This window comes from Amblyomma americanum, chromosome 2 (genome assembly GCF_052857255.1).
Source record: "Amblyomma americanum isolate KBUSLIRL-KWMA chromosome 2, ASM5285725v1, whole genome shotgun sequence".
Classification (NCBI taxonomy): Eukaryota; Metazoa; Arthropoda; class Arachnida; order Ixodida; family Ixodidae; genus Amblyomma; species Amblyomma americanum.
Window position 1 is genome coordinate 56,912,443 of NC_135498.1, and position 17,506 is coordinate 56,929,948.

The 17,506-nt window shown below is 49.2% G+C and overlaps 1 protein-coding gene across 1 annotated transcript in view; it reads left to right on the plus strand.

Moving 5' to 3' along the window:
* The first annotated feature begins 980 nt into the window (after positions 1-980).
* LOC144121302 (uncharacterized) overlaps positions 981-17,506 on the plus strand; it is a 118,003-nt gene continuing 101,477 nt past the window's right edge. The window contains exon 1 of the mRNA XM_077654444.1: positions 981-1,609. Within this exon, the coding sequence (XP_077510570.1) occupies positions 1,505-1,609 (105 nt within the window). The 5' untranslated portion in view covers positions 981-1,504. The remainder of the gene's footprint in view (positions 1,610-17,506) is intronic.

Here is a 17,506-nt window from a genome sequence, read left to right on the forward strand (position 1 = left end):
TAGCAGGCGTCGACGCTGTGGTATCAGCTTCTGCGGTCATGAACATTGATGTGAACATCTCTGGACTTGCTTTCGGCGTCAGCCGTTTGTTGAATAGCGTCAACGAGCAACCCAGACAGGAAATTGTAAAAGCGCGTTTATCATACACTGAGCCGCCTCGAGCATGTTTTGTAGCAAAAGCTACATTGGCCACGAACTCGCAATTTCGCCGTGATCGCATTCTCAGCGTGGTCACACCGCACCACGTGACGTCACTGGTCACGTGACCAGCCAGGGCGCCACCTCCTCGCCATCTGGCGTGACGTCTAAACAACAATGTCTCGCCTTTAATGCAACAACAACTAGCCAGGCAACCAGACTAACCTGGACTTGCAATCAAGACTAACCAAGCTATGCCTTAGCTTTCGCTACGTATATCCTGGCATAGCCGAGCTAAACCGCTGCGATTTATTTTTTGTTTAACGCAGATGTGCTTTATATCGTTCGTAGTTTTCTGTGCTACCTAAAGTAGGTTTCTTGCACGGTGGGCCGTTTGCGCTTTCCATGCCCTGACATTCCATAAGTAAGAGTGTCAGAAATGGGGCTCGAAAATTCCATTGCGTTCTCGCCTAAACGCGTTCCGCACCGAGCCCACGCATCCCCGGCAGATTCATTCTCTCCGCCACCGGCAGCGCCTGTGCGGAGGGTGAAAGTCGTTGCTTTCGCACGGCGGTCCTTGATGCGTACGCAGCGGCTGCTCACTTGCGCGTCTCTCACCCCTTGGACCCCTCGAAGGGAGCTCGGGGCCCTCCTTCCTCAGGAGCCGCAGCTCGGAGGCGCGCGCTCTTTCGAGGACGGAGCAGAGAGAGAGAGAGAAAGAGGGAAAGAGAGATAAAGGGGAGAGAAAGAGCGCACCTGCGCGCCTCCTAAGCGCGCGCGCGCCCAAAGGAATGGGCGAGGAGGAAAGGCTGCCCGCCACCAAGGCTGCCGTTGGCCGGCGCACATTCACGGGCGCCGGGAGCTCGGGAACGGATGGGACGGCCCGCGCGGCGCTTGTTGGGGATCCCTAGGAGCACGTGACGACGAACTGGAGGAGAGGAGAGCCCGTTTTCCCCATGATCGAGCAGAGCACCTTCGGCCGCGCAGAGCGTCGACCACCGTGAACTGGATGAGATTCACGTCGCCATTCTTCCAGGTGCGGATGCGTCTTTCTCAGTGACCACCAACAGCTTGGAAAAGGACACAAAAGAAGTCGCTGACTTTCTCAGAAGCTGTCAAATGGAGGACAAAGCAATCTGACGCGCGATTGTCATCACTCGCGCTTCCACGTGCCAGACTGACGGTTCACAATGGTCGCCAGGAAGTCGACACAGCTGGGAAGTGATGATCTCGACCTTTTGTACATGTACCCCTGAAAGCTTGGAGGAATTCCCAGTGCCATTGTGCCGTGCGCCTTCGGCGAGTGACTACGGATGCGAGAGTAAGAAAAGAAGTACCCTGCGTCGTGCGCTCGGCCAAGGTGGAGATGAACTCGTGCCTCGAGCTGCAATCTACGTACATACCCTTCAGGCACTGCGCCTCGCCATCGACCAGACATGACCCGTCGACGTGGCGGAAGACGCCGTACCCGGTAAGCAGAGCTGAAACACTCGTTGAACGCATGGCCATTGGTGGGGCTGGGGCCTGGCATTGAGGTTTTCAGGGGGGGGGGAGATAAGGTACAGGCGCCCTTTTAACCTTTTATTGTTGCTCTCAGAAAATGTAAAAAAACAAACAAAAGAAAGACAGGGAGCGCGGACCAGCAACGCTTTGTCATTCTTAACGCCAAATAAATCAAAAGGAGCTAAATGCACCAAAGAAAAAGAGATCAAATCGGTAAAAAGCAAAGAAGATGCAAAAGGCACACCACAGTCAAAGGCACAGAGTGCAGTCCGCGACGAAGAAAAAAAAAAGAACCTAACAGTCACGGGCTCAGTAACAATCACAGACAAAACACAGAATGCAGGCCACAGCGAAAACCGGGCAAGTAAAAATATAATGAAAATAAAAGAAGGCCAATCCACACAGAGTCAAGGTCACAGTATACAGGCCACGACGAAAGGTGCCGTCAAAAGTAAATAAAAGCCAATCTTATCCAAAAAATTTAATTCCATCGTCCTCGTTATATGCATGAATGAACAAATATATTCAGCCAAATTGTGATTGTGTGAATCACAGAGTGCACCAATAAAACTCGACCGCTATGGTTTGAATTCAGAGAAATTATATTTTTTGGTCATCTCCTTCCATTTACTTTTTAGGGTGGGTGTACATGTAATACTTTTTCTGTAATACTTTTTCAGTACAATCGCAGTCATGGCTTTAATACTTTTTCAGTAGCGTCATAGTCATGCCTGTAATACATGTTTACCTCTCGTCCGCTTACGCTGCTAGACGTGGCCCGAAAGCCGTTGCTTTATGTTTCTTGTTTTTTGTCTGCAATGCACTAATCGTGAATCATATTACTTTGAAAACATATCCCGCTTCTTGTTTTCCATGTTCGCTCACTGAGCGCGAGATTCGAGCCTGCATTTTCCGATTCTTTGGTAGACACCTGAGGATGAGCGTGTTCATATTATTGTTTAGCATTTTGACTGTACGCTTCACTTTATGCCCAGTGACACGAATCGATTATATTTTATTGTAAATTTGCTTGTCCCTAAGATCCAAATGTGTTGAACTTCATTGGTCTCGCTTTCAATCCGTCGGAACAGTTTGCCGAGCCGCGATCAGAATGTATAACAGACGAGAGACCTAGCGTAGTGATGCCTACCTAAAACCGTTTGTCACATATATAAGGGCCGTTTACATGACGGGGTTGAGTTGAGTTGAAAACCGGTTACTGGGTTTATGTAAACATCGCAGAGTCGGGTCCGGGAGTCGAGGGAGCGAGTCTAGTCAAGTCTGCTGCAGGGGGTGGGTTGACTCAACTCGACCCCGCTCGACGTTCTTGTAAACGCTGTCGAGTCGATGAGTCGGGTTAGTGGGAGATGAGATAAAAAAAATGCAAACCTGTTTTTTGCTTGCGCCGTCGCGCCTCCGAGACAGTGGTGCCGCGTAGCAGTCTTGGAGGCTGCCACTGCTTTGTTGTTGTTGTTAGCCTATCAAAAGATGGCACATACCCACACTGGGGGATCGGCCAAGAATCGGGTGAAAATTCAAAAAGGAAAAAAAAGCACGTGGAAGCGCAACACCGGTGAATTCTTCGTCATGAACAGAAAAGGGATGAGTTTTGATTTCAAAATGATAAGAATAATAATAAAGAGAGGGATTAAATAATAATGATTAAGTCAAAATGTAATAATTGCTAGAAAAGAAAAGTTTGGAACACTTAGCAAGGCAGTCGGTGAGATTCTATCAGGAAATTTTGAACAGCGGTACAAACAGATCTGTGGCTGAACCCAAATGTGGTGGCGCCAAATGATAGCAAGAGCGGGTTGCTCGAACTAAGGCCAGAATGCTGCAAGGGCTCCTCCAGCAACCTTTTTCTCAGAGTTGAATCGGCGACAATACAGCCAAAAATGTTCTATAGATTCAGGCTCACGGCAAAATGCACAAAGGGGAGAGAGCGCCAAACCCGACTTGTGTAAATAGAAATTTAGAGAGGGGATGCGGCAGCGCAGCCTCGCCACTGCCCTGTCCCGCTGTTCGCTGAAATCGAGTAAACACGCAGTCGTCGAGTTGGGACGACCTTGCTCAACTCGGATCGCCTGACTCGACTCGACGCGGTCGGGTTCATGCAAACGAGGTTCGTGGAAACTGAAACTGGTCCCGTCCAGCGGAAAGAGAAAATGGATACATAGCGTGTGTTAGCTTTGTTCAGTTGTGGGTGTTATACCCCTGTCACACGGCCTGTTTCAATGGCCATCGAGTCGAGGGTCTTTAGAATTCTCAATCGCCATCGAACTCTAAAGAGTTGTCGCCGCTACACAGCAAATCTCAATGGCCATTGAAATGGTTATCGAGTCTTACGCCAAGCTTGTGTGGCGCCACAATCACTAATTTGGAATTTGCAAAAATAACAAAATATTTGATAAATGTATACTAAATGCTGAAATACACTCATACGTGCATGTCGTTTAAAACCCTTTTAATTTCACGTACGCGACGGAGAGATGCACACTGCTGTAGCCACTATATTACAAGACGAGCCAAAACTTCGTCAGGCTTAACACCTGGGAAATCGCCTTGATATCTGAAAAATAAAAGGTATTTGCCGCTTAAAACTTTATGCGATGGTAAGAATGGGCAAATCGAAGGCGAATACAACAGTTTAGAACACGATATTGCTTTTAGGGATTAGCGGCAAAGCTGTTATCGCTGTGAAGAGGGCGGGCAGGGCGCCGCCATGTTGTCAACGCTAAGTACGCAAGCAACGCAAAGACCGCAACGCAAAATTAATGCGCATTTGCGCTTAAAAACAGTCTGATACAATTTTAAAGTTATTGTACAGACTGCTTGCATTAAAGTTTAGGCGAATAATGTTTTCTCATGCTTTTGTGCCATGAGTGTATCGTGTACGAAAGTGCGCTTGGCGCCGCTCGAAGCAACGCTAGCAACCTTGGGCAGCGCTCGAAGGCCCTCGAAATCTCGATGGAGTTCTGCGCTGCTCCGTGGACTCGATAGACTATTGACTCGATGGGCATTGAAACTGCCCGTGTAGCAGCGCTCGATCGCCTTTGAGTCGATAGGCTATCGGATCGAGGACCTTCGAAATGCCCGTGTGACAGATGTATTAGTTCGCTCAGGAATAATAATAATAATTGGTTTTTAGGGGAAAGGAAATGGCGCAGTATCTGTCTCATTTATCGTTGGACACCTGAACCGCGCCGTAAGGAAAGGGTAAAGGAGGGAGTGAAAGAAGAAAGGAAGAAGAGGTGCCGTAGTGGAGGCCTCCGGAATAATTCCGACCACCTGGGGATCTTTAACGTGCACTGACATCGCACAGCACACGAGCGCCTTAGCGTTTTTCCTCCATAAAAACGCAGCCGCCGCGGTCGGGTTCGAACCCGGGAACTCCGGATCAGTAGCCGAGCGCCTAACCACTGGGCCACCGCGGCGGGTTTCGCTCAGGAGGAAAAGTGCCATTTGGAATGGACCTTTTCCGCCAACATACTTCGAATGTCATTTGCCTTCTCGGCATCATTCTCGCACGGCGAAGCCGTGGCGCCTGTTCGTCCACTGTATGCGCTTCCCCGGACAACGAAACTACGAAATGTGGGACGATAAATTATGTGCAGTGCTAGCAGCTTCTACGCCCATACAGGTAGTCACCGCACTGACGTGCCTCGAGAGAAGACGCGTCTGGCTCACCAGCGTCCTTCAGTCATGGATAAGCGGATTAACTGCAGCGCCCCGACTGGGTAGTGCATCACAGAACTGCATTGTACAACCAACTATACTCCGTTCCATACATCAGATGCAACGCTGTGAAAGGTATGGAAGTAGTCCGCACGGAATAATAAAGGGAGCCGTGTTACTCCGCGCTTGTTCTGTGGCCGACGGGTCTAAGTCACGAGAAAGCGACAGCGTGTTGTCAGCAATAAGAGTTGATTTAATCAAGCTCATGACAAATGTGTCATGTAATAAGCCTGCAGGCAAAGCATTTACTGCGTTTCGCTCACCACAAGGAGCGCACTACTTTTTGGCAGCGGATGCAGGCAGCGCACACAAGAGCGCTAGCTTTGACAGCATTGCACCTGGTGTATGAAACGGAGTATAGCCCAAACTGTGTCGTGACGTAGTGCATGGCAGGTTTGACCACTGAGGGCGAACGCACATCTGCTCGGGCTGCATGACGCTGGCGCCGCTCGAACTATTTTCTCGAAGTAAGGCCAAGCCGGCATTGTATGCGATTGTGTGCGGTTCAGGGAAGCCAACTGTACACACCTCAGGCACTCTGTCAGGACGTGTTTTCGAGATGACGAGGTGACGTCAAAGGAGCGTGTCCTGGTGGGCAAAATAGTCCACCTTCGCTTCTGAGTTGATGGTGGAGCATTCCTCTCCCCGCATTTCTCTCGATTATAGGCGGCTAGATACGCCCCGCAGCATTTCTTCCGATTATTGCCCTCTCTGTAAGCGTCGCATGTTTGGCTTGCCAGTCCAGAAACACGTGCGTGGTATTCACAACGCAGGTATTCGCAGGTGGTATTCCTAGCAGCTTCTAGGAGGCTTGGTGGGGGAACGGGTTAAGCTACAGAGGGTGTTGAAATCGACTTGCTACCTACGCCCCCTCCCCGCTTTCACCTTTCACAATGCTTCGGAAACCGTAACTAATTTACCGAAGCCGGTCGTACGACTTTTGCGACTCGACAGTTGAGGGCGCGTTCACACTTGTCCAAAAATCTGGCAAGCGACGCGGATTTGCTCGCCGGAAAAAAATGGGACCCGCGCGAGGCGGAACCACCGCGTCGCTGCTGGTTCTGGTTTTTCCACACACTTCCCGGTCACCGCTCGCGGCGTGCAGATATGGTTAGAAAAGAGCTTAAATCGACGCGGTTTCTGTATCATAACCGTATGCACGCTTACGTAAGTTAAGCGCAGGCACAGTCCTACTTTTATTTCAGCGTATGCAGCCAGACACGCAACGATAAGCCTGGTGGCGCTATCTGCTTGTCAGGACCGGAACCGTTACTGTCAACCACGGTTTCTTCCACCGTGCTGTCAACAAACCGACGCTCCTCTTAAGCCTAGTAGCGGCAGAATCGTCAGTCTAAATAAAAATTAAAGCAAATTTATCACTTGTAGGTGAGGTGAGATGGAGCGAGAGACCGCTGGCCCATTTATGGCCAGTGAACGCACTGAAAAAGGCAGCAACAACGACGAATTCAGTCCGAAGCGAGGGGTGCTGCTTCGAAGGGCGCCGCCATGTTAGTCGCCGCGGAATTTTTCTGGCGGCAGAAATCGGTCCCGACCGATCGGCCCCGCCGCGCCGCTTTCCGCCCCGGTCGGTTCAAAAGCGGCCAAATCCGCTTCGCTCGCCGGATTTCTGGGCAAGATTGAACGGGCCCTGAATCCGCCTTAAAGGCGAGTGTAAAGGCGCGTTCACACTTGGACATTCGGCGGAGAGAGCAAGCGAATCCGCTGCCGCCGAAACGCTGCATCGTTCACACTTCCCGGCCACCGCGTCTCTGCTCATCGTCTGTGTGTCGTCTGGTGACGGCGTTCACAGATATGGCAAGACGTTAATCGATGCTGTCTACGTACCATAACCATATGCACACTTACGTACGCTAAATGCACCTATTTTGCCGGACGTTACGCCATTTCTAACATTCTCGCTTTTAAAACTATAAAATTAGCCTAGTGGCGCCACCTGGTGGTTAGGACGGGAACCATTGTTGTCAACAAACCGACGCCCCTCTTAAGCCTAAAAGGGGAAGAATCGTCACCCGAAATAAAAAGTAAAACAAATTTATCGCTCAAACGTTTTCTTATGGGCGAGATGAGACAAAGCGAGAGACCGCTGGCTCTTTTATGGCCAGTGAACGCGTTGAAAAAGGCAGTAACAGCGACGAATTCAGTCCGAAGCGAGGAGTCCTGCATCGAAGGGCGCCGCCATGTTTCTCACCGCGGGTACTCGTCTTCCTATTGGCTGACGAGATTCGGCGGATTTTTTTTCGGGTGGCAGAATTCGGTCCTGGACCGATCGGCCTTTCCGCTGGGCATTCTGGCGGAATCTCTGCCGCGGTAGCGGATTCCGCTCGCTCTCGCCGCCGAATGTCCAAATGTGAACGCGCCATCACTCGCTTAAAGTGACACTTAACTTCGTCGTGGTAACGAGCTATCATTTTCTTCGTCTTCGCGTTAGCGCATACTATACGAGATTTGGGTACAAGCATGCAGAGTCCTTAAAGCATTGAAGCACTGTGGTACAAGATTTTCCCACGACCTGCTGCTCTGTCTTTCTTCGGTTAAATGCTTGGGAAAAGGCCCTTGGATCAGACCATTGCGTTGAGGGGTTAACAGAGAGTAGGTGGCGCGACGGAAATCCAAAATGGCTGTCGGGAAGAGGGTAAACCTGTTTGGTCTGTGGGCGCCGTACAACAGTCTCGGCGTTTCACGTGCGCTGAGCTTAGTATGCAACAATACGGCACTGTCATTCATTAACCTACTACACTTAGAAGATATGCTGATCAGGCCAGGTCGGGATTCAATGTTTTATTGAAGGCGGATAGCTGCTCATCGAGCGCACGTCAGATCATTTTCTGCGGCGCGGAAGCTTTCACAATGATAAATCGGTTAACATGCAGGCATCGGAGCTGCACATACTTGATATGCTAAGGTATTTGCGCCTGCCTTATATTGCTGTAACGCGCATAGCCCGATTTGGTCAATGTACGACACTGTCGTGGAATAGAGAACATGTGCCAAGTCTGTGGCGCGCGGAGCATGTCACGGCGCGGAGTGTGGCGCGTGACAACAAGGCTAAGTATAGATAGGAAAATGCACTTCATTCACAGGTGCGCACAGGTGTTTTCCGAACGTGGAGACAGCGAAAAGGTTATATCTTGGCGGTCTAAACACGTAGCTTTGAAGAGAATAGTGGTTTCTGCCTTTGCCGGCTCGACCTGCGCAGTGCCTTTCTCGGTGCAGGATTTGTATTGCATATAGACTATTCTCTAGCATTTGTCCATAGACGGTCTATACGCTCTGTAGACAGAGGTCTATGGACGGTGTTTCTAAAGAAATCTTTGCGAGGATAGCATGAGGTATGCTTTTTTGTGACTCAGTCTGTGTGCATATTTCCTGCATATTTCCATTGTGGTGGTGCAGTTGTGGGGTAAGGCACTTGCCTCGCTCTTGGGAGGGAGTTGCGAGGACAGTGGAACACAACGAGAAGGCGACGGCGCGGGAGGCTTACCACAGCATGTCACAACTGGTTTTCCCGCCCGTCCGTGCCATCGTCCAGTACAACCGTCCGTCATGTGCACGCGAGTCACTGCGGACGAGGCGGAGCCAGTGACGTCGGATGACGCTCTGCTCTGTCTGTGGTCGGAATCAGAGATTTCGTCCGTCGTGTGAATCCGCCTCGCGCCGATAGGTCCTGACGCGGCAGGCGCGCCCTCAGCTGACGGGAACGTGGCGCCCCCATGGCATTCTGCGCACGCGCAGAGCGCCTCGCGGTAGAGGATTGCGCTATGCTATAACTCTAATGTGACCCTTTTCTGACCTTGAGGCTTGATCTTTCCTCCTAACTATTGCCTTACGGTAAGTTTATTTCCACGCTGCTAGCGTAATTAACGTCTCCCCTCTGTCCAAACTGTTTAATTAATAATGCGATAGCATTAGAGGCCTAATCGGGGAAGAAATTGTATCATTGGTCATAGAATTTGCTCATTGACCGGATGATTTTCGTCGGTAGGAGGGAAGTGGTGTCATTTCCGGTAAAGGCATCAACAGGTTCGTATGCTATTGCATTTCAAACGCATAGTGTAGTTAGGGGCACTTGCGAATTTTAATCAAGCTTTGCCCGGAAAATCAGCGCGTAGTGCTACGAGACACCGTAGTTGGGAGCGCTGATTAATTTCGATCGCGTAGTGTTCTTTGATGTGAACTGGTGTCTCAAAACACCCGGGCGTTTTTTGCATTTCGCATCCCTCGAAATACAGCTACCGCGACCTAATGCTTAGCAGCCGAACGGCTTGACCAGTGAGCCCCTGAGCATGACCATAACATCCCCCCCGTTTCTTTTTTTGGGGGGAGGGTAGCCTTTGGATACATTCCCCTACCACTTTCATCTTTTTGTTTTAATGCGAAAGCATTACTGGCTCCATTAGACGGAATTCCGTGGCGACCGCCGTTGAGGCCGGGAGATGGTCCAGAAAAGATGACGTCATCACGCCGTTTGTGAGCGAGGCGCACGCGTTGCGTCAAGGCCAAGCGCGCTACAGGAGAAGCAGATGGCGTCGCGTGTGAGGAGAGCCGCGGTAGCGACACTTCAAGGCCAAGCACAACAAACCACGCAGACGAACCATCTCGTAGAAGCAACTTTGATGAAAGAAACTTAACGGCGCAAAACCTAATGCTTTCGCATCCCCACACGTATAAGGTCCGTTTCACATGCATGCGATTTTCTCCTGCGACTCAGCGAATTCGGTCTGCGACTGGGGGCGGCCGTCAGCCTAGCCGCAGACGGCTTGCGATCGAGTTCCAACCGGTTGGAATTCAGTCGCAGCGTCGGTGTGTTCGCTCTGCGACTGACCAATGGGGGAGCGCCGAGACGGCGTGCTACGTTGAGTCACGTGGGAGCGGTTGACGCGGCGGAAGCAAAACTGTTTATTCTAATCAAAACGTATGAAATATTGCCTTGTATCTAAAAATACGCTGGTCATATCCTCCACACATTTCGTGTAGCGTTTCTGTTGCGTTTAATCATGGGTTGCCTACGCAAACATCAAGCAACCTTGCCTGTCCCTCCAACCGAATTCGCTGGGTACGATATAGTACACCATAGCTACGCGCTGCACGTGAAAGCACTGACCGAAAATCGCAAAATCGCACTGCGGCGTGACCGACTAGAGCGACTGTTTTCGTTCTAGTCGCAGCATGTGAAACGGGCCTAAGCAGCCGAACTGTTAAATCTGCCTTCTTTTTTCATTCTCCCTTTTCTGAATGCCTGAGGTCATGTTTGGTTCAACTGGTTGTTGTTTCTACCAGGGTGGAGAGTTGATGCAGCCTGTTCCGAATCGACGCCTCAAAAGTTTCGCCGTTTAAGGAAAACGAAAGGAAACGAAATAATAGCTCGACAAAACCAAGCCGCGTGAAATGGCAAATGCGCTGCCGAAAAGCGTCTTTGAAGAAGCCATGTGTGCGCGAGTATTTGCCGGTTTCCTTGGACAGAACGCACGGGTGCCACAAAGACCGGCTTGCTCCGTCGCCGCCTTGCGAACCCGTCCGCGCTTGGGTCTGACGGGAGAGGGTAGGGAGACACGCATTGTGCAGGGGCGCGACCTTTCGAGGCGGGCGACTCTGCCCAAGCCGCAAAGCGAGTCGGTTCGCAGCCGTACGTACATCGGCGCTGGGACTGAAAGGCAGCGAGGCTCGGGGCGGGGGTCGGGAATAACGACCAATGTGCGCTGGGCGCCGACACGACGGAGCACTTTAGGCGCCTGCGGTCAGAGACAACGCGTTTGCTTGCCGCCACAAACACGAGACCAGCTGGAGATGGGACATTTTCCCCAACAAATCTTTCTATCTCTTAGGCTGTTGTTCTCGAGCATTTTGCCAGTCTTGTACCCCTTCAAGGTCAGTGACACGCACGCCTTTGAAGCCCGCCGAGTCATTCGTTGCGGTTTCCGGGCTGCTGCCGGGCTGGGAGCTTTCGGTGCTGGCAGTGGCTGCATGCTTTGTAGGAAACCCGTGTGGCGCTCTGGCTCGTTGGCCTGTGCTATTTGTCTTGAACACTGAGTTTAAGCGAAATAGAAAGCATAGCTTTTGAGCTAGCGCTTGAAGACGAGCGGGTTTTTTCATTTTTTCTTATCTGGAAAATCGCGTAGGATTCAAGGTCTTGCGGCGATTGGAGAAGAGATAGTCTCGGGAAAATAGGCGAAGTCAAAGTAGGCACAAAGGTTAGGAACGGGCTGCAGTTATAAATTGTGCTGTTGTGGCATCAGGAGCAGGATTCTTGAAAGCTTGAAAGCACAGCCATGGCGCTTTTTTTTTTTAATATTTCGATGTTAGTTCAGGAGCTGTTGGCACCCTCTGTCAGAACCGGCTACTCTCCTTTCATAAGGCAAGGGGTGCTTACTTTGGGCAATGTAAATCAAATAACTTCTTCGTGCTTCTGCGGAAGAGAAGCCTACGCGTACAGTATGCGCACTGCCGATACCACGTCAAAGGTGCATACAAGCATTCTCTAAAAAGAACTGTGCGTCATAGTTCTATATGATCAAGCAAATACACACATCAAAATGAGTGCTGGGCCTCAATGAGGCCCTTTAACAATTTTTTGTTCAAAGAGAATTGGTACCCCTTTTTCTTCCCTTGCATTGTCTTACCTTGTTTAACCGACGTTTGATGTTTCAGGTAACATAATTGCAACAAAAATAATTCTTTCATGTGTTTACTTCTCGTAACGATTCTAACCAGTACTCACTCCTGCAAAGAGATACAGTATTTGTCAATAATAAAAAAAAAGTAAGCACGTGCTATAAAAAGATTTTCGAAACATTTGCTCATATTTAACGGAAAATAACAATCCCTATGCGAAGGTTAAATGCCAGCATAATTCTTTTGGCTGTTAAGCAATAATTATTAGCTTGCTGCATGTGTATATGGTTTACAAGGTGGGGTTGAAGCGCCCGCTGCTCATAGTGCGGGTTCTATCAATCTTTTTAGCCGTTGAAGTGGCTCAGGGTTACGGTGCTCTTCTGCTGACACGAAAGACGCGGGTTTGACCCCGGCCGCTGAGGTCGCATTTCGATGGAGGCGAATTTTTAGAGATCCGTGTGCTATGCGTTGCCATTTCACGTTAAAGAACCCCAGGTGGTCGAAATTATACGAAGCCCTCCACTACAGCACCCATCATAGCCTTAAACCCCATAAACCACGCTAAACTAAACCAATGATTTCTGTTTTTTGGCTCGTGCATTTATTTCTTTATTCGCACGTTTGAAGGCGCGAGACACTTTTTGCGTCAATCATGCATCGCTGAAGCACGGCACTCTGATAAAACTCTTGTTCCATTAAAGTTCTCCTCCTCCTGTTCTAATAAAACTAGGACTGGCCAGGAGTAGTTCGCTTTCTGTGCAAGCGGATCGTATCAACGCATCGCATACCGCGCTGTTTTAATAATAATAATAATAATAATAATAATAATAATAATAATAATAATAATAATAATAATTGGTTTTGGGGGGGGAGGAAATGGCGCAGTATCTGTCTCATATATCGTTGGACACCTGAACCGCGCCGTAAGGGAAGGCATGAAGGAGGGACTGAAATAAGAAAGGAAGAGAGAGGTGTCGTAGTGGAGGGCTCCGGAATAATTTCGACCACCTGGGGATCTTTAACGTGCACTGACATCGCACAGCACACGGGCGCCTTAGCGTTTTTCCTCCATAAAAACGCAGCCACCGCGGTCGGGTTCGAACCCGGGAACTCCGGATCAGTAGTCGAGCGCCCTAACCACTAAGCCACCGCGGCGGGGCCGCTGTTTTAAAGCTGGAAACATTTCGGGAATCGCGACACGCTTCTACAAAAAGCAACCGATGCCAGCGCGCACCTGACACTGAACAGCCTTACCGCAGCCCGGCAGCTTCTGCGGCGCTATGCTGATGGTGTGGTGGGAACATTCAGGTAGTAAGCGAGCCGCTTGACAATCGGCTACCCTCCGTCCCGAAGGGTGCAGGCGCCAACGGGCCATCATGGGACACTTGTCGGGAGGATGAGTGGTCTACGATGGGCGCGCACTGCGGCCCGGCTAGAGCCTTGCGCCGCTTTGAACTAACCGCCGCGAGCGCTGCTGTCGGTTTCCCTTCCCGGGGAAGCGGGAAACCGTGATGAACGGCTCTGCGGACAATGGAACAATGATAATTGGCCAAAGCACTCTGAAGGAGGAGGAGGGAAGGCACCGTGAAAGCGCCGCGTCCCGGTCGTCAAACGAGGCGGCGAGTGACAAAACGGTGGCACTGTCTGCCATGTCCTGGTGTGTTGCCAACCGGGGCGCATTAAAAAAAACAAAACATGCTCTTGAGGTCTGGATTAGCATGTAAAAGCCCGCATGAATGGATTGGCCACGCGTCAATTCGTGACTTGCGTTTTGTGGGCGATTGCATGAGAGCTGTCTTAAATTACCCTACAAGAGGAGTAATTACTGCGCCTGTCGTGGTTACTGCTATGCCTGTTGGAATGTTGTGAGGAAAGTAGGATTGGCTTGGAAATTTTGTACCGCTGTCTCAGACGCCAGCGGGGAAAGCGTCCTTTCAGCAAGACACGAAAGACAATTGGTCAACGCATTCCTAACATGTTTGTAAATATTTAGGAGACAGCTAACACGGAAGAATGAAACAAAGGAAGAAAGCAACCCGAAGAGAAGGCTTATTTGAGCAGTTAATTTATTAGGAATAATTTCCCCATTACTGCGCTGAGCGACCCCCTTCAAATACCTACCTAGCGCTGTTTCGAGTGGTTGATAGGTTATGCACGAATCGGGGACAAAAGATCTCCATATTTAACTGACCCGGACAAAATTTGCTCACCGCACCGAAGCTGTGCAGTCTGTTAACCCAACATTTAATTGTATAAAGCTTCCATTTATTTTATCATCTAGCCCAAAACTCATTTTAGCCGAACTTTAAGCATAACCTAACGCTCACCAAAGCCGCAGTAAACTGCTATCATTTACGCAGTTCTTCAATAATTGTTAGCAGTCAATTGTTAACGCTTTTATTGTAAATATAACATAGCCTTAAACATAACGACACCTAGCGGCCATAAATAAATAAAATGAAATTCTGAATGGTTAACGCCTGCGTTTAAAACCGAATCTAAGCGCAGTAAACCTAGCTGTAAGCAAATCTAAGTTGAACTGTTATGAACTCACGCAGGTAATGGTTAGTTGCAGACCGTTAATTTTAACGCCTCCGTCTAAAAATTTGCAGTAAGCACGTTCACGGTAAGCTATCTTATGCCGTAAACATAACCCTCGGGTCGCAAAAAAAGAGGGTAAGCTTTCGTCCGGGTCAGCTCAAAACTTTTGTTCGGTGCCTATTCTATGTGTACCAGGTAACCTGGTACCAATAAAGGAGTTTTAGCAAAGCAGTGTTGTACACCGCTACGTTTCCTGTAAATGATTGTGCGCAGTGGCCGCTCGCGCGCACTTATTTTCGAACAGAACCTGAACACCAGCGCGGGAGCGGCGCGAACTTGATTGCTTTATGTGTTTTGTAAATAGTGTACAAAGCTCTCCCCTTTCCTTTATTGCTATCGCTCCCCTCTATATTTTTCCTCGCTATCCTCTCCCTTTCCCTTTCACCTCCGGCGGCTGCAGCTCTGGTGCTTAAGATAGCAATTGTTGCGGCCGGCAACATTCTTTTCCTTCCGTTTTTTTTATTTTTTTTTCAATAAACCACCATACGCACACACCGCTACGCTACAGCTACCTACCATCAGGCGGCGCTGGTTGGATACGTTCAGCACGCGCGTGCTCAGTCCCTTGCACATGATTCCTAACACGGGTGGCGGAGCGCTAACAGCAAGCTAAAACCCCTCCCTTTCCCGTCATACCTGTCGTAGCTGTCGCCAAGAGAAAAACTGGGTCGTGTGCAGAGGTGAGGAGTCTCATAGATAAAAAGTGGTCACTGAAGAGCTGTACACGTTCTGATCTTTGTTTAGACATTCTGCCGCGAGCAGATAAATACTGTCCTCTCGTCCAGCATGCGGAAGTGGCTGGAAGCGTGCAATACTTATCTGGGATATCAACATATGAATACACGCACTACCGTCTTCATCTAGCTTCTCCCTAGCTGCACTGCCTTAGTCATTAGTACTCATGTCCTTTCAATGCGGCATCGTGGTACAGCTTGCGGATTTCTGTAACGAGTTGTTTGTGTGACCCGCGGCGTAGTGCAGCTTGCAGGCCTTGGAGGGCTGCTTTAGAGTCGGTGAAAACTGGCCAGTCATGGGGAGATTCCTGACTGATGAACTGAACTGCAGCCCGCAGGGCAGCTAGTTCCGCACCAGTTGAAGAGTTGAGATCGGTAGTCCTCAACTTCATTAAGATAGACCTGGCCGGTATCACCACAGACCCAGCAGAAATTGTTGAGTTCACTGAGCCCTATGTGTATATATGTATGCGGTGATTATAGTTAAAATGCAGATGATCCGATGTCATTTGTTTGAGATCAGGCAATGATAACCCATATTTCTTAGTAATTCCGGGAATAAAGACGTATACCCGAGGTTTATGCAGACTGCGAAGGAAGATAGGCACGATGAGCTTCAATTAGTTTTGCGAATGAAGTATGTGGTCTGATTAGTGGAAGAGCATCGAGATGATGACTCGGAACTCGTGTGGGGTGTCGAATGTGCATTCTCGTGGTTTCAACAGCAATGTATGTAGTAACAGGATGCTCCCCGGCTACAAGAGCAGTGGCTGCTGTTGAGGCACATTTAGGCAGTCCAAGGCAGATTCGTAGAGCTTTGTGCTTGTACATTCTGAAGTGTCTGGATGTTAGTCTTTCTAATAATGCTTAGAATGAGAAAGCCGTACCGCATGTAGCCCAGCAACAGCGAACGGTACAGTTGAAGAATCGAGTGCACAGATGCGGCCCAGGACTTTCCTCGAGGAAGGAGAGGATATGGACAATCGCTGTTCCTATCGATAACAATGCCAAGGAACCCATGCTTCCGTGTTGGCGCATTGCGCGTGTGGAGTTCTTTCTCACCATGTATTACGATGAAAAATCTGCAGACGGCGCCAACCATGCCTGCTTTTCGCTAATGCTTTAGAACAACCACTGTTATTTGTTATTTTAGTACATACTGGGAGGAACCTATATACAAAACATCATCATTTGAGACTTGCTTCTAAAGAAGAATGCAGTCCTGAATAATTGAGTGCTTCTCAAAAGCAGATTCTGAACCTTTTTAGTATTAGTTTCTTTTACGCTGAAGCTCGTTAAGCGCTCAGTTAAGACAGCGCATTCAAAGAACATATTGTTCTTCCTCACAGTTTCCTTTGCCTCTCAAGTGAACGTTATAACCTGGGAAAATACAGAGGATGAGTGACTAAACTTAATAGGGCTACCAGATTAGAAAACTTACGGAATTGTTCTCGAAATGAATTCTGCCCAAATACTTCCATCTTTTGAGGATCCGATAGTTTGCTATTAATGCTTAGAGGGTCGATTTGTGATTGTTGTTATTATTGTTTGTCGCTTTGCCAACCCGCACAGCTGTGAGCATTACTTTTCTCTTCGTCGCATGAATGTCGCATTATGATTTTTGTCAAACCGTAGTCGGATACACCTCAAGACTGCAGTGAAGCTCCGTGCACATTCAGGACCGCCAAACAGGATTCCTCCGTTGCAAAAAGGCGACCATTGCTAAAGCCGTTCTTGTTAACCCAAGATAATCCCAAGAGGAAATCATAAGCTCAGGAATTTGGATGCACGTGGCACTTGTTTGGTACAGTTAAACAATAACTGTTGTGATTGCTTGGCGGAGTAATACAGTACGTCGTGGACGTGGCCCACTGTTACTAAATGCTGTTTCTTTAGCTGCATCTTACTAAAGGTTGCACTATCCTTTGTCGTTGAGTTTTTGATTAACGTTGAGTTTTTGTTTGCCAATTAAAGGAAAGGCAACTCCGTGGCATGGAAGGCCGAGAAGTTCGTCTGAAAGTCTGAAACTGGTTGGCCCAGCCTGTTAAGCGAGGTAGTCGAACCGCATCAGCAAGGGCACATCCGGCCGTGTGCCATGTGCGCGGAGGTTTTGTTGGCGGCCTTCCTGTGTCCATTTGCATGCTACTTTTTCTGTCAGACAG